Raw genomic sequence first — 19,613 nt, 5'->3', positions numbered from 1 at the left:
ATCTGAAGATCAATAAGCAACAGGTTTTCGAACCCCAAAAGGGATCTTCTGCTACACGGTCATGCCGTTTGGATTAAAGAACGCTGGCGCTAGGTACCAACATGCAATGCAAAAGATCTTTGAAGATATGCTGTATAAAATAATAGAGTGTTATGTTGATGACGTGGTTGTCGAATCAAAGAAAAGAGAAGACCATATCAAAGACCTTCGAACCGTCTTTGAAAGACTTAGAAAATGTCAACTCAAGATGAATCCACTCAAGTGTGCGTTTGGTGTCACATCTGGGAAGTTCTTGGGGTTTGTGGTTAGGCATAGAGGCATTGAAATTGACCAAACAAAAATTAAAGCCATCAACGAAATGTCGGAACCAAAGACGTTAAAAGAGTTGCGCGGATTGCAAGGACATTTGGCATACATTCGAAGGTTCATATCTAACCTAGCAGGACGTTGCCAACCATTCAGCCATCTCATGAAAAAGGATGCTCCATTCCAATGGGATGAAAAAGGCAAAAATGCTTTTGATAGCATCAAGAAGTACTTGGCCAGTGCACCAGTGCTTGGGGCACCAATTCCAGGAAAGCCACTTGTCCTCTACATCGCAAAGACAAGAACGCTCCACGGGGGCAATGTGTGCTCAAGAAATTGAAGACCGTAAGGAGAGAGCACTCTATTACTTGAGTCGTACCTTGGTTGGAGCTGAGTTGAATTACTTGCACATAGAGAAGATATGTCTTGCTTTGGTGTTCGCCATCCAGAAGTTGAGGCACTACATGCAGGCACATACCATACACGTGGTCTCAAAAGCTGATCCAATCAAGTACATACTCTCAAGACCAGTCTTGTCTGGAAGACTTGCGAAATGGGCAATGTTGCTTAAGCAAAGTATGATGACTTGGTGTTCGTGCCTCAAAAGGCTGTGAAAGGTCAAGCTATCGCCGACTTCTTTGCTGATCATCCAGTGCCAGCAGAGTGGGAAATTTCAGATGACCTCCCAGGAGAAGAAATTTTCTATGTAGACGTCCTACCACCATGGCAAATGTACTTTGACGGTGCTACAAGGCAAGATGGAGCTGGAGCTGGAGTTGTATTCATAACTCCACAAAATCATCTTATGCCATATGCCTTTACACTCACTTAGTTGGGTACAAATAATATGGCAGAATACCAAGCTCTCATACTCGGTCTTCAAATGGCAATCGAAATAGGTGTCAGGGATATGGACATATATGGAGACTCATAGCTGGTGGTCAACCAAGTCCTTGGTGAATATGAAGTGAAAAAGGAAGACTTGATTCCCTACCATCAACAGGCATTTTTCTTTGAATCAACTTGACGACATCCATGTTGGTCATGTGCCAAGGAGTGCCAATAAGTTGGCTGACGCGCTTGCTAATCTTGCAGCCACTTTGGCACTGGGGGCAGAAGAGTCTATGAAAGTCACAGTCTGCAATCGTTGGGTAGTATCATCGCTTGAAGGAGAAGAAAATGTAGACACAACCAACATGATATGCGTCTACACAGCTGATGAAGATGACTGGCGTCAACCTATCATTGATTTTTTGGATCACCAAAAACTACCCGATGATCCCAGACACAAGGTAGAAATACGTCGATGTGCTCCAAAGTTCATTCACTATAAAGGGACACTCTACAGACGTTCTTTCTCAGGCCAATGGTTGAGGTGTCTAAGCAAGGACGAAGCTACTGAAGCAATGCATGAAACTCATTCTGGCATTTGTGGTGATCATCAATCTGGGCCTAAACTTCATGATCGTGTAAAGAGAATGGGGTATTACTGGCCAACCATGGTGCAAGATTAGATGGACTTTGCGAAAAAATGTGAACCCTATCAGTTCTACGCAAACTTCATACACCAACCGCCGGAGCCGTTGCATCCTACTGTTTCTTCATGGCCCTTTGAAGCTTGGGGACTTGATGTTGTGGGAGCTCTTACTCCAAAGGCCTCAAATGGACACGAGTATATCCTCGCTGCCACTGACTATTTCTCAAAATGGGCAGAAGCCATCACACTACGGGAAGTGAAGAAAGAAAATGTTGTAGACTTCATTAGAACCCAAATCATCTACAGATATGGTGTACCTCAACGTATCACAACTGACAATGGGAAACAATTTTTCAACCATCTGATGACAAGTCTGGGAGAAAAATTCAAGTTCAAACAATACAAGTCATCCATGTACAATGCCCCTGTAAATGGTTTGGCTGAAGCCTTTAATAAAACTCTTTGCAACTTGTTGAGAAAAGTAGTAACAAAGTCAAAGCGAGACTGGCATGAAAGAATTGGGGAGGCGTTGTGGGCATATCGTACCACATACAAAACACCTACTCAGGCAACCCCGTATGCGTTGGTGTATGGAGTAGAGGCCGTCTTACCATTAGAGCTACATATCCCTTCCTTGCGCATCGCTATTCAAGAAGGACTCACGGATGATGAAAATGACAGATTGCGATTAGCAGAGTTAGAAGCTCTCGATGAAAAGAGATTAGAGGCTCAACAAAAGCTCCAGTGCTATCAAGCAAGGTTGTCACGCGCATTCAACAAAAAGGTGCGCCCTCGTTCTTTCCAAGTAGGAGACCTCGTCCTTGTCGTACGAAGACTAATCATCACCTCTCACAAGCCAGTTGGCAAGTTCATCTCTAAGTGGGATGGTCCATACGTGGTACAGGAGGTCTACACAAATGGTGCTTACAAAATCGTGGATGAAGACGGCGTTCGAGTAGGCCCAATCAATGGGAAGTTTTTGAAGCGTTACTATTCTTAAATCCCAACAGTGAAGGCTCCTAAGCAAGAGCGTAAACTGCAAGTCAAAGCTCCTAAGCAAGAGATTAAACTGTAAAAAAGAAAAATAAAAAAATACTTCTTCCTTTCTGAACTACGTCGGCTTGATCTTGTGAAATACACCTTGTGCTTCACAAGTACGTAGGCAACTTGGGTGAACATGTAGCTCAAGTGCAGCCACACCTCCAAACAAAAAAAATCCCTCTCTTGAACTACGTTGGCTTGATCTTGCAAGTTGTCATCTTGGTAGCTTTGCAAGTACGTAGGCAGTTTGAGCAAACACTTTGTTCAAGTGCAGCCACTCCAAAAAAAATTACATCAAAATAATTACTCCTGGCCCGCAAGAGTTTAAACTGTGAACGGCTAAATAAACAGTATTATAAGTATTTGTTTGTATAAATAAATATAATGGAATGTAATACGCTGAAAGGATGTTATTACACATAAACGATTAAGCCAAACAAACATCTTAGGAGCACTTGGTCCATTAGGCTAAAAAAAAATGGATGAATCAAGGATGAAATCTAGATAATCTAAAAAAAAAAAAAAAAAAAATCTAAGTGCTTATGAATCAACATCCAGAGAAGCCCGCATCTCTTCCAATTCAACTCTTCGCTCTTGAAGTAAGGCTTCCTCTTCAGGACTCAAAACAGGGATATCGTCAAACTCGGTTAATTCTCTCTCCAACTTCTGAAGATCATCTTGCAATGAGATTAAAGATATATCCCCAGCTTCTAAATTGCTTCGCAATGTCTTTTCCTTCTCTCGTGCTTGCTTGAGTTTAGCTTCAAGATCGTTTATTTCTTCCAGAGTAACAGAAAGTTCCACAGCTTGCTCTCTATGCTTTTCTTGTGCCTTATCATGAAGAGATTTGTATCCTCAATCTTTTGATGCCACTCCAGCCTTTTGTCCTCTAGCAATGCAGGGTGATGACACTTTGCAGCCTGCTTCTCGAGTGCAAGGTAAGCATGGACCGCACCCACATAAGAGTCCACTCGCGCTTGTAGTGAAGAACAGTCACCTTTGAGTTGTCGAATGCCCTCATAACACACGTTAACCTTCATTGCCACTTCCCCTACATTAGAGAAACTTGCATTTTTTAATTCTCCCAAGACCTGCAAGCGGATCGCGTCTAGTGCTCTGTCAAAAATCCCCTTAAGTGAAGGAGGTGGACGAAATGAGGCTTTGGAGCACGTAGGGAGTGTGGTAGGTTTAAATTGTATTGTTAGAGGCTTAAACGTCTGCCTTCGATCGTCAGGTTTGCAAGGAGGACATACATGAGTTGAGGCTGGACTATTCACGGCAGTCTGACTACCGTTGGCAAACGAACTGTCAGTCTGGCTCCCCTGAGATGCTGGACCAGAAGAGTCTCTTATGGATATTGATTTATTAAGAATCATAAGCCCCTTCCCTTTTCCAGGCTTCATCTTTGGTGGACGATGTGGAAGACGATATTCCGGAGCAAGGGAGACTGTCTCAAAGGCACATTCACCTTCCTAAAAAAAAAAATATTTGATGATCAAGTAGGGAAATAAATAAATAAACAACTATAATCACAAAAGAAGAGAAGCTGACCAGTGTCTGCGAAGGCATTCTTGATGCACTCGACACCCCCTCAAAAATCTGGGCGTCTAGTCTAACATCATCTGCATCCAAGACAGACACTTTTCTCTTGCCACGACGATCATGTTTAGGGTCAATCTCGGAATCTGAATTGCTGTGGTGTTTGTTCTCAATATGGCCTTTCGCTTTAGGGACAACAACTTTGGATTTGGGGCACCTTTTGCTTCTCGAGGTGATTTCTAGTATCCCCATGATGATCACGCTTTTTAGTCTTGTGGTCACTTCCGGTACTATGCACAAGAATGTCAACATTCTTTCTTAGATCCTTCGGGTAGAGTTCCTTCCACCATTTAGTAAAACCAGGGGTGACATTCTCATCCCATCTGAACGAGGGACTAGGAAGGTAAACGCGAGACATGCTACCTGTAAACAAAAACACTTGCCAATATTTCAGTGCCTCGAAGCATGTGACGTCAGGTTTGTCTGAACCACGATTCAATACGCCGGGAATGTCTTGACAAAAGCCAAATTGTCTACTAAACCGATGGGGATTATAAGGTTCAAGGTGAAACCCATTACTCAGACGCAAACACAAATAGGAGGAACGAAGGGATGCAAGATAGTCGAGCCCCAGGGCATCAAGATCACCATTGTCTAACAAGACATCTACTTTGTGTTTATTTAACATAAAACGCTTTGCATCAAATTTTCTTCCCTCATGCATGAGTTTTCGAGCTTCTTCGGGTTTTCCATTCCTCGCTCCAACGGGACCTGAATACTTAGTCATATGGGGACATGTCGATGATGGATTTATCGCATGATAAGTGTCAAAGTAATTTGCAATCCACCCGTATAAGTAATGTGCCGGGAAGAATTACCTGGAGTATCCGGGGTTCATAGACGTGGCTAACCCATTCAAACCTTTGTAAATGCTAGCTAATACAGGAATTGCCAGACTAAAAACTCGACCTTCTGCCATCATACTTGCAATCTCGAAGGTAGCTGGTCTAATTAATCTGTCGCTATCTTCAGGCAAAACAAATACGCAAAGCCAGCATGATAAATGCGCGGCTAAATAAAATTTTTCGAAATAAACAAACAAAATCATCCTATAACAACAAGTCATTCAACAAAAAGGTTAATGACTCAAAGTCGTCCTTCGCAAATAGAGGTTGCTTCAGGTGTGGAGAATCTGGTCACATGATCAAAGATTGTCCAACAAGGGAGAAGATAAAGGACAAGACAAAACGTGAGAAGACAAAGAGAGAATTCAAGCAAGTTATGATGGCTTCGTGTTGGGGAGACCTTGACTCAGAAGATGACGAGGAATCTGAAGACGACGAAGTAGCAAACCTTTGTCTTAGCAGTGTTAGTCTTGACCTAATATCCGACAGTGACGATGAAAGCACAAATTCTCACTCAAACTATTGCTTTCTTGGAGAATCAGACGAAGACAATGATGAAGAGGTAAGTTACCTTGAGCTTAAGAAACGTGTTAGGAAATTGTCTAAAAGTGCTTTAATTGAATTCTTTGAACAATCTCTTGATAAGTGTCACGAACAGGATCTGGAATTGAAAGATCTAAAGGAACAGATTCTCGAAATTGTGGAAGAGAATCACACTCTCAAGACTAAAGCTAAGAAGTTGAAATCTAAGGTTACAGCTGAGAAAGCTACAACATTAGATTCTACTAAGGCTGAAAAGAAGGAATTAGAGTCCAAGGTTATAGCTAATAAAGCTATAACTTCTGACCTAAAGCTTAACATCAAGCATCTTCAAGCCAAAGTTATAGCTAATGAAGCTATAACTTTAGAACTTAGAAAAGTCAAAGAACTTTTGGAAACTAAGGTCACATCTAATGAAGAAGTGATCTTAGATCAAAAGAAAGAGATAGAATCTCTTTCAAAGCAATTGAAAGAATCTAAGACCGATATGATCAACGTTAAGAAACACCACACTGATGTTGTGTTCATTCTTAACAAACGATTCCAAGACTTTCCTGACAACTTTAAAAAGGACAATGATGTAGATCACACGAAATGTCAAGAGGAAATCAAAACCCTAAAAGACCTACTTCTACACGTTAGAAAAGTCCATGACAAGTGGGAAGGTAGCACAAAAGTCCTAAACTTCCTAACCGAACAATCCGACAATAATATGAAGATGGGGTTAGGACATGAGTGCTACAGCCGTAGAGATCACTCTAAATGCAAATCAACACCTTCGGATTTTGATTTTAGAAAAAGGAAGTATGCTGATCTTCCTGAATATTTGATTTGCAATTACTGTGGTCATACGGGTCACATCCAAATCAATTGTGTCAAAAAGGCTCATGACTTACGATTGAATGCCGAACATGCTAAAACTGTTGACACAGTTGTCGAGGATAAGGAAACCCCCACTAACGAACCTAACGAAGAAAGGAACAATAAATTTTGTTGGTTCTATGACATGGCCTTTGACTACTCTAAGAAACCTAGCACCTCACAAAGTCCTCAACCCAGTAAACCTATTCACAAGGCAACTAGTCCAGAGAGACCTAAAGAAGTTCCGAGACCTAGAGAAAACCCTAACCCTAGAACTCCTCCCAAGCCAAACAAACCTAAAGTTAGATAAACGGTCATTAGACGTGTTTGGGTTCGAAAGTATTTAGTGTGTAGAGTAACTAATCATAAGGGACCCAACTTAGCTTGGGTACCTAAAAACTGTATCTAATCCCTTATGCAGGAATAAGTGAAAGAAAACAATCAATGGTATCTTGACAGTGGATGCTCAAGACACATGACGGGAGATAAGAATCTGTTTCTTTCACTCAGGCCTTTCAACGGAGGAAAAGTGACGTTCGGGGACAACAAAAAGGGAAAAGTAATCGGCGTTGGCAAAATCGGAATCTCTAAGTCTTACGCAATAAGTGACGTTTATCTCGTAGATGGCCTTAAACACAATTTGCTAAGCATATCTCAACTATGCGACAAAGGTAACAAAGTAGTTTTTCATACTGACAGTTGTCGCATTATTATTGAAGGTACTAGCAACGTTATTCTTGAAGGCCACCGAAAAAGGAATGTTTATATGGTAGACTTAAATGATGTGCCTACTAACTCTTTTTCGTGCATGAAAGTTATACTTGATGATCCTTGTTTATGGCATAAACATTTTGGTCACATTAGCTCACTGACCTTGAACAAACTCAAGAAGTGGGACTTGGTTGAAGGGTTGCCTAAAATCAAGTTCGACCAAGAAAAGATGTGTGACACATGTGCAAGGTGCAAACAAGTAAGATCATCGTTTAAACCTAAAAGAGTAGTAAGCACAAATCAAAATCAAGCCTTGGAACTGGTACACATGGATTTATGTGGACCTATGAAGGTAAGGAGTAGAGGAGGATCCAGGTACGTCTTTGTTCTTATAGATGACTACTCAAGGTATGTATGGCCTATCTTTCTTCATTCAAAAGACGAAACTTTTGATGAATTTGATTGTCTTATGAAACGTGTTCAAAATAAATATAAGACTAATCTAGTATCCATTCGTACGGATCATGGAACCGAATTTGATAATCAAACCTTTATAGAATATTGTAGAGTTAATGGTGTAGGGCATAACTTTTCTGCACCAAGAACTCCGCAACAAAACGGTGTCGTTGAACGTATGAAAAGAACCTTAGAAGATATGGCACGTACAATGCTCTTGTGTAGCGGTTTACCTCGTAACTTTTGGGCTGAAGCCATTAGTACTTCTTGCTACATCCATAATCGTGCTATGATCCGACCTATCCTTAAGAAAACCCCTTATGAACTCCTTAGAGGTTGAAAACCTAATATCTCCCATCTTCGCTGTTTTGGGAGTAAATGTTTTGTACATAATAACGGTAAAAACCGTTGAAGTAAATTCGACCCTAGGAGTGATGAGGCGATTTTTATAGGATACTCAGATCATAGCAAGGCTTACAAAGTATTCAGTAAGAGAACTCTCTGTATTGAAGAAAGTGTCCACGTTATCTTTGATGAAGATAACATGTTCGATAAGCCCTTACAGGATGAGGAAGAAGACTTGGATGAACCCGACTTTCGTCTTTCAAGAGACGATCCCCCGGATTTGGAATTAGAGGATAATGAGATTGAGGGAATAAACGATGAACTTGATCGTTCCTCAAACGACAAAAAGGAGAAGGACAAAGTTATAGTTGATGATACTATAACATCGACTCAAAATAAGAACTCCCAAACCAATGTTATAGATGATGTTACTGTAACATTGAATCCAAATCAAGGTGTAGAGTCCGAGGTTATAATCGACTCAAACACAACACCCGAATTGGATTCAGGGGGAACTTCCTCTAATTCCGAACCAAATGAAGTCGGGACAAGCTCAAATAACGATGGCGAACCAAGAACTTCAACGAAGTGGAAATACAAGAATTCACACCCCATGGATAATATTCTTGGAAATATTAAGAAGGGTGTTCAAACAAGACGTTCCTTAAACAACTTCTGTTCCTTCTACTCTTTTCTGTCCATGATCGAACCAAAGAACATCAATGAAGCTCTTGCTGAATCAGATTGGATTTTCGCTATGCAAGAAGAGCTACAACAGTTCGAAAGAAACAAGGTTTGGCATTTAGTTCCTAGACCAAAAGATCGAACATTCATTGGAACTCGGTGGGTCTTCAGGAACAAATTAGATGATGCCGGAGACATTGTCAGAAATAAGGCAAGATTGGTGGTCCAAGGATATAATCAACAAGAAGGAATAGATTAAGACGAGACCTTCGCACCTGTTGCTCGTCTTGAAGTTATTAGACTTCTGATTGCATTCGCCGCCCACAAAGGAATGAAGCTCTTCCAGATGGATGTCAAGACGGCATTCTTGAACGGTTATCTACAAGAAGAAGTCTTCGTTGAACAACCCCCTGGTTTTAAGAATATCAAATTTGAGGATCACGTGTTCAAATTGGATAAAGCCCTATACGGATTGAAGCAAGCACCTAGGGCTTGGTACGACAGATTATATAAGTTTCTACTTGACAGTGGATTTAGTAGAGGATCCGTCGACAAAACCCTATTTCTAAAAACTGAGGGCTCTGACCTTTTGGTTGTCCAAATATACGTCGATGATATTATCTTTGGATCGACCAACCGAAGCCTATGCAAATACTTTTCTGAGTTAATGACTTCCGAGTTCGAGATGAGTATGATGGGAGAATTGAAATTCTTCCTAGGTCTGCAGATACAACAGACAGATGAAGGCATTAAGATCCATCAACAGAAATATATCAAAGAGTTGATTCGGAAATTCGGGATAGAAAATTCACACGCCATGCCTACTCCAATGGTCGAGAACAAGAAATTGACATTGGACGAAAACGGTAAATCAGTTGATGAAACTACTTACCGTGGGATGATTGGGTCACTGTTATATTTGACCGCAAGTAGACCTGATATTATGTTTAGCATATGCGTTTGTGCGAGATATCAATCGTCTCCCAAAGAATCGCATATGACGGCCGTAAAACGAATTTTACGTTACTTAATTTGAACGGCCAACTTATACCTATGGTATCCAATGGAGTGCAATTTTGATCTAGTCGGTTATTCCGATGCCGACTACGTAGGATGTTCTCTAGACAGGAAAAGCACGTCGGGTGTCGCCACTTTTATCGGACCATGTATCATCACGTGGGGTTCGAAGAAACAAAATTCGGTTGCTCTCTCAAGCTCTTTGAAGCCGAATATATTCTTCGGGGATGGTATGTACTCAACTTTTATGGCTTAAGCAACAATTACGTGATTATGGTGTTGATGTAGGATGTATTCCTATTCTATGTGATAATACTAGTGCGATAATAATCTCTAAAAATCCCGCACAACATTCACGTACCAAACATATTGAAATTAGACACCATTTTATAAGAGACCATGTTGAGAAGGGGAATATAAAACTTGAATTTTGTAGTACTGAAAAACAATGGGCAGACATTTGTACAAAATCATTAGCTAGAGAACGATTTGAGACTTTACGGTTGGAAATTGGTTTAATCAGTGGTACCTAAGCCTCTATATGTGTTTAATCTTTTTATGACTGACTAGTTAAGTTAAAATTGTATGACTGTGTCCGTATATTACGTTGCATGAATAATTTCGTTTATAGAAATATTTTTTTCATAAGATTCTATTTGCTATTTAGAATTTAATTGATGTACAAACTTATTTTTATCACAATAAACAAACACACCATATCTTTTATCTTTCCAAATTAAAAAAAAAAAAATAACAAAAAATCTCACAAACAAGCTCACAATACACGGCTCATATCTTTCCTATATCAAACCAACTTCCTAATTCATGTCTTATCATCATAAATTTCCATACTTATCACTTTCCTATTCCTAATTAATAACACTTACCATATTACACCTACACTTGTTAACCCTAAAACCTACACCTATATCTACCCTTGCTTGACCGTCCACCCATCCCCACTTGCTCACTTTTTCTTCTTCCAAATATTTACCATCATTACATATCCTCTCTTTTACTCCAACAATCACCATCATCCCCTTTTTCAAACAATCTCCATCATCATGAACACATCCCATGCAAAAAATACCCGATCCTCAACCCGTCACCACCAAAACCGCCCCTTTCCTCACCAAACATCACCTTTGCCACCACATACTCCTCATTCCATGAATTGTCCTTCACCACAACCAAACCAAAACTCGCCCCTGTTTCGTAGTTGGAACGAATCGGTTTCCGAAGGCAAAAGACGCCGTCTTTTCAAGGGTAAAAATAAAGTTGTTGTTGATAATGGTGAAGCAATTGTAGAAGAACCCGAGGTGATAGTTCGGAATGGTGTTACTCGTACTCTACTTAGGGATGCTTCGAAAGCCGCGACAAAGGAAGGGTTGAATCGTGTTCGGCTTACTCATGATGAAAGCATCTTGGTTAATCGAGTTTTGAGGTATTCTATTCATGGTGGTCGGTATTATCCGAAATCTTGGTTGGTTAGTGTACCCGCTCTTGCTTTCTTTAATAATTTTCTTGATTTTCAAGGGTGGAGTCACATAAGTCAGTTTTCGGGTCCTATATACCCGGTTGAGGTGGTACAGTTCTTTGCTAGTGTGTCAATTAAGAAAGGAGTGTTGCATGCGGTTGTTAATGGTGTCGATGTTACCGTCTCTGTTTCGGATTTTTGCTCTGCTTTTTCGGTTCCTAATGAAGGGATTGAATTAAATCCGAGTCTTGAATGGTCTAATGTTGGAAGTGAAAAGGAGTTGTTAGTGAAGCAATATTTTGAGGAGATGACGGAAGGTGTCAATATCGTGGTTCGACCTCTTTCGGCAAAAATCAAGTTTCTCTTAAATTTTTTGTGGAACACAGTGGTGCCGAGAAGAGGGGGCCGTGATAAGGTGTCGAGTTATGAGGAGATTATGGTTTATTCTTGGTTGGAAGGTAAAAAGGTGAATTTGGGTAGTGTTGTCTTACACCGTATCATTCAGACTAGTCTTACGGTTCCTAAGGACAAGTTGAGCACCACAATCGATTTTCCGTATGGTATGTGGATATCTCGTTTGTTGGAAATTAAACAAGTGATCGGGCCTGACAGTTACGGTGTTAGTGCTAGAGATTGTATGTGTGACAAGTTAATCAAGCTAATGGGTCTTGTTGTTGATGGACCAGAATTACAACTTGCAAAGGATGTTGAGAAAGTCCCGGTGGATTCGGGTTTAGGAGCTATTGAGTCGAAGTTGGAGGGATTTATGAGTGGTTTAATGGAGAAATTCGAGGAGCATTCGACTAGTTTGGCTACGGCATTGTCACGGGTTGGTCCATCTCGGTCTTTAGACTCGGGTTTGGATACTAGTCGGGTGTACTCGTGGATGGAGGATGTGGACAAGAGATTAGCGGGTTTTGAGAGGGAGCTGAAGGCTATACGTGGGGAAGTGTTCCCACACGGTGATCGTCTCACTTTCCTTACAAGTCAGGGTGGTGCTTTGGTGATGCACGGGAAAGCGATGGCGGGAGATCAAGCTCTTACGTTGGAAGCTACAAAGGCTCTTTCCTTGAAGGTTCTTAATTTTGAGAGGAGCATTGGTACTCTTTCACAGTTGGTTAGGAGCTCTTTCGACCGTCTGGATGCTTTGGAGCACCGTACTAGACCCGACTACGTGAACCCGTATAAGACCCGCAACATCTGACTTCCTCTCGTCCTACCCTCATTAGCCCTTATCTTAATTAGATTTTCTTTTATTTTCATCTAGTGGTGTGTTAATCAAACTCTTATTCGGCCCATTTTGGCAATACACTTGCGGTTATGGCCCAAGTGTTCTATTAGACATGTGATCATTCGGCCCACTTTGGCTTTAGACATGTTTAATTCTTAGTTTGTATGTTCATTATCTTTTGGATGCTTCTAGTCTTGCATGTTATTTTATTTCTTATGGCGTTTTTATCTCTTGTCTCGTCTTATATTATTCTAGTCATTTTTTATTTGTTCTTAACTTTTCGATGATGTCAAGAGGGGGAAAGAACGTCTATAGTAAGCATCTACCTAAGCTTGCTCCTTGTCAAGACCAATTGTCTCTTAAAGTCCTTAAGTTTCGATTTTCGAATAATTGTTTTGATCTTGCGTTAATCTTTATTATCAAGATAACGGTATTATATTGAGGGGGAACTTTTTAATTAGTCACAATTTTAGGAGACTTGCCATCATCAAAAAGGGGGAATTTGTTGGACCATATAGCTTATATGTTTATGTTTTGATGATGTCAAGGTGTTTTACATTTTATATACTTGTTGCGTGTAAACGTTTGTTAAGTGTTTTAGCATTAATTCGTTACGAGCAACAAAGAGGATTGTGACAATTACATGAGAAGTTCAAGCCCTTGTTCAAAGATCAAACAATTCAAAGATTCATTCAAGTATTACGTGAAGACGGAGTTTGTCTAAAAGAATAATCAAGCTTGGATGATGATGTAGCCTATACTCGAAGATCTCCTTGAAGATTAGAATAGTATAGATGATTATCTCGTAATGGTAATCGAAGAATGAGTTTCTTAATTAGTAAAGTTATAGCTTTGCAGCTATAACATTACTAGTAAAAGAGCTCAATGTTATAGCTCTTCTACTATAACATTGAAGTGCTGAGTTTTTATACACGACTTTTAAATGGTTCGAAAATTGTTTTACAATTTCTTAAAAGATTATTTTATATGTTTTAATGAAAGTATTTATTTTGTGAAAGCCTGATTTAGTGAGGAGTCCGGTTTTATGGTTAGCGTTAATTGATGGTTATTGGGTCAACTTATGAGTTGGACTTTACTATCAATTAGGGTTTCCATCTAGCCTCTCCTAAAACCTAAAATCTAATTATATACTAAGATTAGGGTTCGCATGGTTCACGAGCCTATGAGCCGTGTTATGCCGTGTTGCCTAAGGGATATTAGGTAAAGATTTTATTCTATAATTAAATCTTTACATATCTTGTATATCTTACTTAATATATTTGTTTATGGTAAAAGATATTCCTGTTCTAGGAAATCTTATCATAATCTTAGAATTTATAGTAAAGATAATATTTGGAAAGATTATATTCTATCTTTTAGAATATTCTTTATTATCTTTTATGGCTTTTAGGAAAAAGATAATAAGAAGATATAATTTGTAATTATATCCTACTATTTCGGCTATTAGGGTTTTTGTAGAAACCGTTAGCCTACATATTCCTTGCCTATAAATACTTTGCTATTTACAACATCTAAAATAGAGACCTGAAGCAAAAAAATTGTTTTCATATTTTTAAGAGCAAACCGTGTGTTTTTAACGAAAACCGATTTGCAATTTTGAAAGGTCGTGTGTTACAAAAACTCGCATACTTGTTCTTCATTTATCGTTATAAGATAATAGTGCTTAGTTGATTTCTTAACTTGTTCATTAACGTGAACCTTTGTTAGAATCATTAGTGCTTTCTTATTAGCGTAAGTTAGTCACTCGAGTATTTAACGGTACTCATTGAGTTACAGCTAGAGTTAGTTGTACGAGTTGGGTTAGTAAATTTGTAATCCGTAGAAAGGTACTAAATTTATTAATCGAGAATAGTGGACGTAGGTTTCGACTTGTGAAACTGAACCACTTCAAAAATCCGTGTGTCTCTTCTTGTTTTGTTCTTTCGTTTACTTTCCTTACAATAATTAGTTGATTAGTTAAAGTTTAATCAATAAACTTTAAATAATCAATTACATACGCACAATCGAAAAAGCTTTAAAAAGTTTTAAATCCTCAATTCACCCCCCCCCCCCCATCTTGAGTATTTTGGATCAATAGACTCTTCAATGGGGTTAGAGAGAGAAAGCTCTGACTTCTCTCTAAGTTTTCTAGGGTTTTAACTTGCACAATGGCAAGAAAAATCAATCGTAAAAAATCCCAATTAAAAAATACTAAAACTAAATCTAAAGCAAAACTTCGTCTTTCCTTCTCTACTGTGGATGCCATTTTTCAAGTTTCTGGCTTTCAGAGGGGTTCTCTCCCATTTAAATATTTAGGAGTTCCCATCTCTTCTAAGAGGTTAACTAAGAATGAAGGCCAAAAGCTTATTGAAAGGATTGTGCCTAGAATTAGAGGATGGGGGGCCAAACATTTGTCTTATGCTGGTAGGTTGGTGCTGGTCAATGCTGTCCTTACTAACTTGCATTCTTACTGGGCCACTATCTTTCTGATTCCTAGTGGGATTATGAACAGAATTAATGTTATTTGTAGAAACTATCTTTGGAGAGGTAAGTCTGATTATCAAAGCCCCCCTAACATCAGCTGGGATACTTGTTGCTTACCAAAGGAAGAGGGAGGCCTTGGGATTAAGGATGCTAAAACTTGGAACAAGGCTTTACTTGGGAAGTACGTTTGGTAGCTTGCTAATAAAAAGGATCATCTTTGGGTTCGCTGGATCAACCATGTTTATATGAAAGGTAAAGATTGGACTGAGTACAAGGTCCCTTCTAATTATAGTTGGTCCTGGAAGAAGATCACCCATATTATGTCTCTTTTTAAGCAAGCCTATACTAACAACAGGTGGCTTCATTCTTCTAAGTAGTACACTGTAGCTGCTGGTTATGATTGGTTAAGACTGCCTAAGCCAAAGGTTGACTGGCGGTTTATCTGTTGGAATTCCCTCAACTTACCCAAGAGCTCTTTTATTTTCTGGGTATTCATGCATCAGAGGTGGGCTACTACAGACAGATTGGCTAGAATGGGACTGGTTGTAGACCCTGTTTGCCCTATCTGTTCTCTATTTCCTGAAAGTCACTCCCATCTGGTGTATGAGTGTGTCTATGCTAGAACTTGCTTTCGTCTGTTACAAGACAAGCTTGGATTCACAGTCAATATCTGGCATTTGGTTCCCTGGTTTTCTACTAGCAGAATGACAAAACTGCAGAGAAGGATTATTGGTGCCTGCTGTGTTGCACTGATTTACTGGATTTAGCGCATCAGAAATGAAGCTGGGGTGGATGGTAGCATTTGGAGACCTGAGTTTGTGATCCTGAGGATTGTAGCTGATATCAAATCACGGTTTTTGAAACACAATAGTCAACCATTAAGGAGTAGAGATAGAGCTTGGCTTCAAAAATTTTAATTACCTTTAGTTTTGCTCTATTCGTTTCTTGGTGTTTTTTTGTAAGTGATATACTCTTGATGTAAATTCTCATTTTTTTTATTATGATATATACTTAACCTTCCCCCAAAAAAAAAAAGATGCATGGATTAGCTTTGTTCTTCCATGAATCAGCCTTGTATGTGTATTAAATATGTAGGTTCTACTGTTGATTTCACTTTATGTTATTATTCAGAGAACTGATGTGAAGCGTTACATTATGAGAGTTTGCAATTAAATTTTGACTTGGAAAGACAACACTGTGAAAGATCAAGTGACGTCTAAAGCAAAGGCCTACAAGAATGGCTGTGAGATTCGGTAATCAGAATTCTTTTACCAACAATGCTTCTCATTAATATATGATGACTCCTTGCTTATTAAAAGTGGGATATGATTATTTAATTGTTCTGTATTTTCCCTTTTTCTCCCCAGGAATGAAGTTCCACGAGACTTGCCCTATACAGATGAACATTTGATGAATTTTATTAGGACAAATGAGGCAAATAAGTAGTAAGTTATCACTGACCATATAACATCTTTTTAAGTTGTTTTTGTCCACTTTGCTGTTCTGTGTGCATCTAATTACAATATGTGCATTATTAGTGACATTGTTGTAGACACTCCATGGCTGCAAGTAACCCAAGAAGCAATGTCGACTTTGTTTCAAGGAAAATGGCTCATGGATATGGTAATTGACCTTGTTGGTCTTCGTTTAACACTTGAAAGACCAAATCTTTTGTACTTTCCGACAATAATCAAGGTATTCATATTCATCCTTAGTACCCGCTAATGTTTCTACTTGGAATTACCAACATTTTTTAGAAATTTTCTCAACCTTCAGGATGTTGTCGCTAAAACAGTTTTCGAAGTCAGTACATTAAGCTTCAGTACATGCCCAAAAGTCTAACCAAAGCTAAACTGGGAATTATCCTGTCAATATTTTATTTTATTGTATCGACGGAATTTACTACTTGCCCAAGAAAAAACTTAATTAATTATCCTATCAAAACTGAATCTGTTTGTATATTATCTGTTTTCACTTCCCTATGTGTGTTTTTGCAGGCTTTCTTTCCTTACTGTGTCAACCGTCAACGTTGGTTTTCTTGCGTGTCTGACTTTGTTAAAAAAACCAACTTTATACTTGACTCAAGCTTGCCTAGGCGTCCTGACGGAAGACTTAATTTTTTAGTTGAAACGGTATGATTATATCCGTATGCCTTAGGGGTTTGTCACCTCAAGTTTGTCTTGGTTTTCCTTCGCTTTTATATTATTGTGTTTTTCTTTTTTTGGTTTTTTTTTTGTAGTTATTTCCTGCTTTGGGGATGATGTGAACATTATTTGCGCACATTTAGTCCCCTAATTGAGCCTATTTTGCATACTATTATAACATTCTATGGCCATTTTCTCTGTCAAAACCTTCCTATTTGCTTTTCTATCGCATTTCATATGTTTTGTAGGAAAGAAGATAATAAGGCGGAAATTCCCGTCTTTCGTGCGTATTCGGAAGCTATTTGACGATATTTGATGGACTAGTATGAAGAGGAAGCGAGAACTAAAGGCCAATCGCACAAGAATAAAGTGAAAATGAAGGAAAGGGAAGAATAGAAGAGAAAACGAGATAGCCCTCCAACCCGTGCGGATTCTCTAGAATCTGGCCGTCCCCAAACCACAGAAGACGTGAGTCTTCTCCCAAATCCGCCCGTCTTCCCCTTCTACAATCTGCCCGTCCCGACAACAATCCGCCCGGATTCCTTCACAGCACAATTTCGTCTTCTTCAAGCTTCAAAGAAAGAAGCCCTTCCTTCGAAAAATACCGGCTTCTTCCTGCTCAATCTAAAAAGTGTAATTTCTAGTTTAGCCCTTAGTTAACCCTAATGCATCCACCTAATTTCCACTATAAATACCCCATTTGTAATAATCAACGGGGGGATCTTTATCAAGTTTTTAAAGTAGAAAATCCTTCTTTAGATTAGATTAGGAGTAGATTAGAATAGATTACTCTTTAATCTTTCCACAAATCTCACATTAATCTCTCCTAATTATTGTTCAAGTTTGTTACTTTTGGGTAATTGAAGATTATTGGGTTATTATTGAAGGATTGACAACCTTTCCTCAATCAATCAAGTTTCTTCTATTATTCTTTGCTTTATTATTTGGATCATCTCAAGCTTGGTATAATTCCTTTACTCTTTAATCTTTATTGTTCATTTCTTCATTCTATTATCATGTTTATACTTGTTGTGATGATTGACACCATTAACGACATGTTTTCCATGATAATGAGTGAGTAGTTTCTTTAGCTAGGATTAATGGGTAATTAGGGAAAACAAACATGGGATTGATTCATGGTTAATCTAATATGTTTTCACATGATTAAATTGCTTGCTTGTTGTGATGTCAACTTTATGCACATGTTATGTTTGATGAAATGCTAAGCCTATGAATCCTTGCATTTACAACCATCTCTTATCTACTCAACTAGACTTGTAAGATATAAACCAACTCGAGTCTTGTTAGACCATGCATAGAAGTTGAATAGGAGGAAAGTAAGTCGACTTGTAGGTGTTGTACAATCTAATCAATTCGGCTCCGGGACCCAACTCTTCCTAAGAACCGTAAGACATAAACCAACTCGGTTCCTCCACAATATTAATTGCTTGCAACCTTGTAAACATGTTTGTATGATCAACACCATGAATCCCCTATGACCCCATGATATCCTAGCACTTTTAATCATTTGTTTACATCTTTCCTTTTATTGCTTGTTTTACTTTATCGCTTCCATTAATCTATGACACAACTACAAACCCAAACAAATTGTGACACTAGCATAAATTGAGATAGATAGACTTAGAACCCAAAGCACACCGTCCCATGGATCGACCTCGACTTACCGCTAACTAGTTGTATGTTGAGTATTATAAATGTGTTTGATTGGATGTGTGACGACCAACTCTTGTCTATCAAAATGGCGTCGTTGCCGGGGACGGTGTTATGTGATTAAGTTCTTACTTGTTTGTCTATTTTGATTTTACTTTCACCTTGAGGAACTTGTTCCCCAAGGTTTGTTTTTACCGTTTTCTTGTAGTTTCCATGTTTGTAGTTATACCTTTATCTTGACCATGATGATGCAAGACTTGTCATATGGAATATGTGGTGGATCTTTTGAGTATGACTATGGGTATGGGGAGATTGAGGAGCTAGTCAACACAAACCTACCTTACTATTTGTACAATAAAAATCCTAACCACTACCCCAACTTTTCCCACCAAAATCACCACATCCAATATCAACAACAACCACCCACCCAATACCCACTTCATAATGAGTTTCAATTGCCACAATACAACCACTTTCACACTTACCCACAACAAGAAGATGAACCCATTCAAAATGTGATTCTCCAAATGATGGGAGATCAACAAAACTTCTTCAAACGAATGATAGAGGAGAGCCAAAAGAGGGACAATGTTCTTCAAAGCATTGTTGCCCAAGGTGAGGAATTGGAGATCCACATCACCCAATTGAAAGAATCCCAAGCAATCACTCCCCACCGTTTTTTGGACATTGAGCATAAATGCGAATTTGAAGTAGTAACTTTTGA

The 19,613-nt window shown here is 39.0% G+C and overlaps 2 protein-coding genes across 2 annotated transcripts; both read left to right on the top strand.

Annotated features, from left to right (window-relative positions):
* The first annotated feature begins 247 nt into the window (after positions 1-247).
* Positions 248-1,820, top strand: LOC141632598 (uncharacterized). Its single transcript, XM_074445131.1, has 3 exons — positions 248-628; positions 914-1,059; positions 1,310-1,820. Exons 1-3 carry the CDS (start codon positions 248-250, stop codon positions 1,818-1,820), a joined length of 1,038 nt encoding a protein of 345 aa, XP_074301232.1.
* On the top strand, positions 1,821-2,858 carry LOC141632596 (uncharacterized). The gene is made up of 3 exons (XM_074445130.1): positions 1,821-2,054; positions 2,175-2,681; positions 2,799-2,858. Exons 1-3 carry the CDS (start codon positions 1,821-1,823, stop codon positions 2,856-2,858), a joined length of 801 nt encoding a protein of 266 aa, XP_074301231.1.
* The last annotated feature ends 16,755 nt before the right edge of the window (positions 2,859-19,613 follow it).

The sequence above is a fragment of the Silene latifolia genome, chromosome Y (assembly GCF_048544455.1).
Source record: "Silene latifolia isolate original U9 population chromosome Y, ASM4854445v1, whole genome shotgun sequence".
NCBI classification, from domain to species: Eukaryota; Viridiplantae; Streptophyta; class Magnoliopsida; order Caryophyllales; family Caryophyllaceae; genus Silene; species Silene latifolia.
This window is presented reverse-complemented; position numbering and strand designations above follow the sequence as displayed.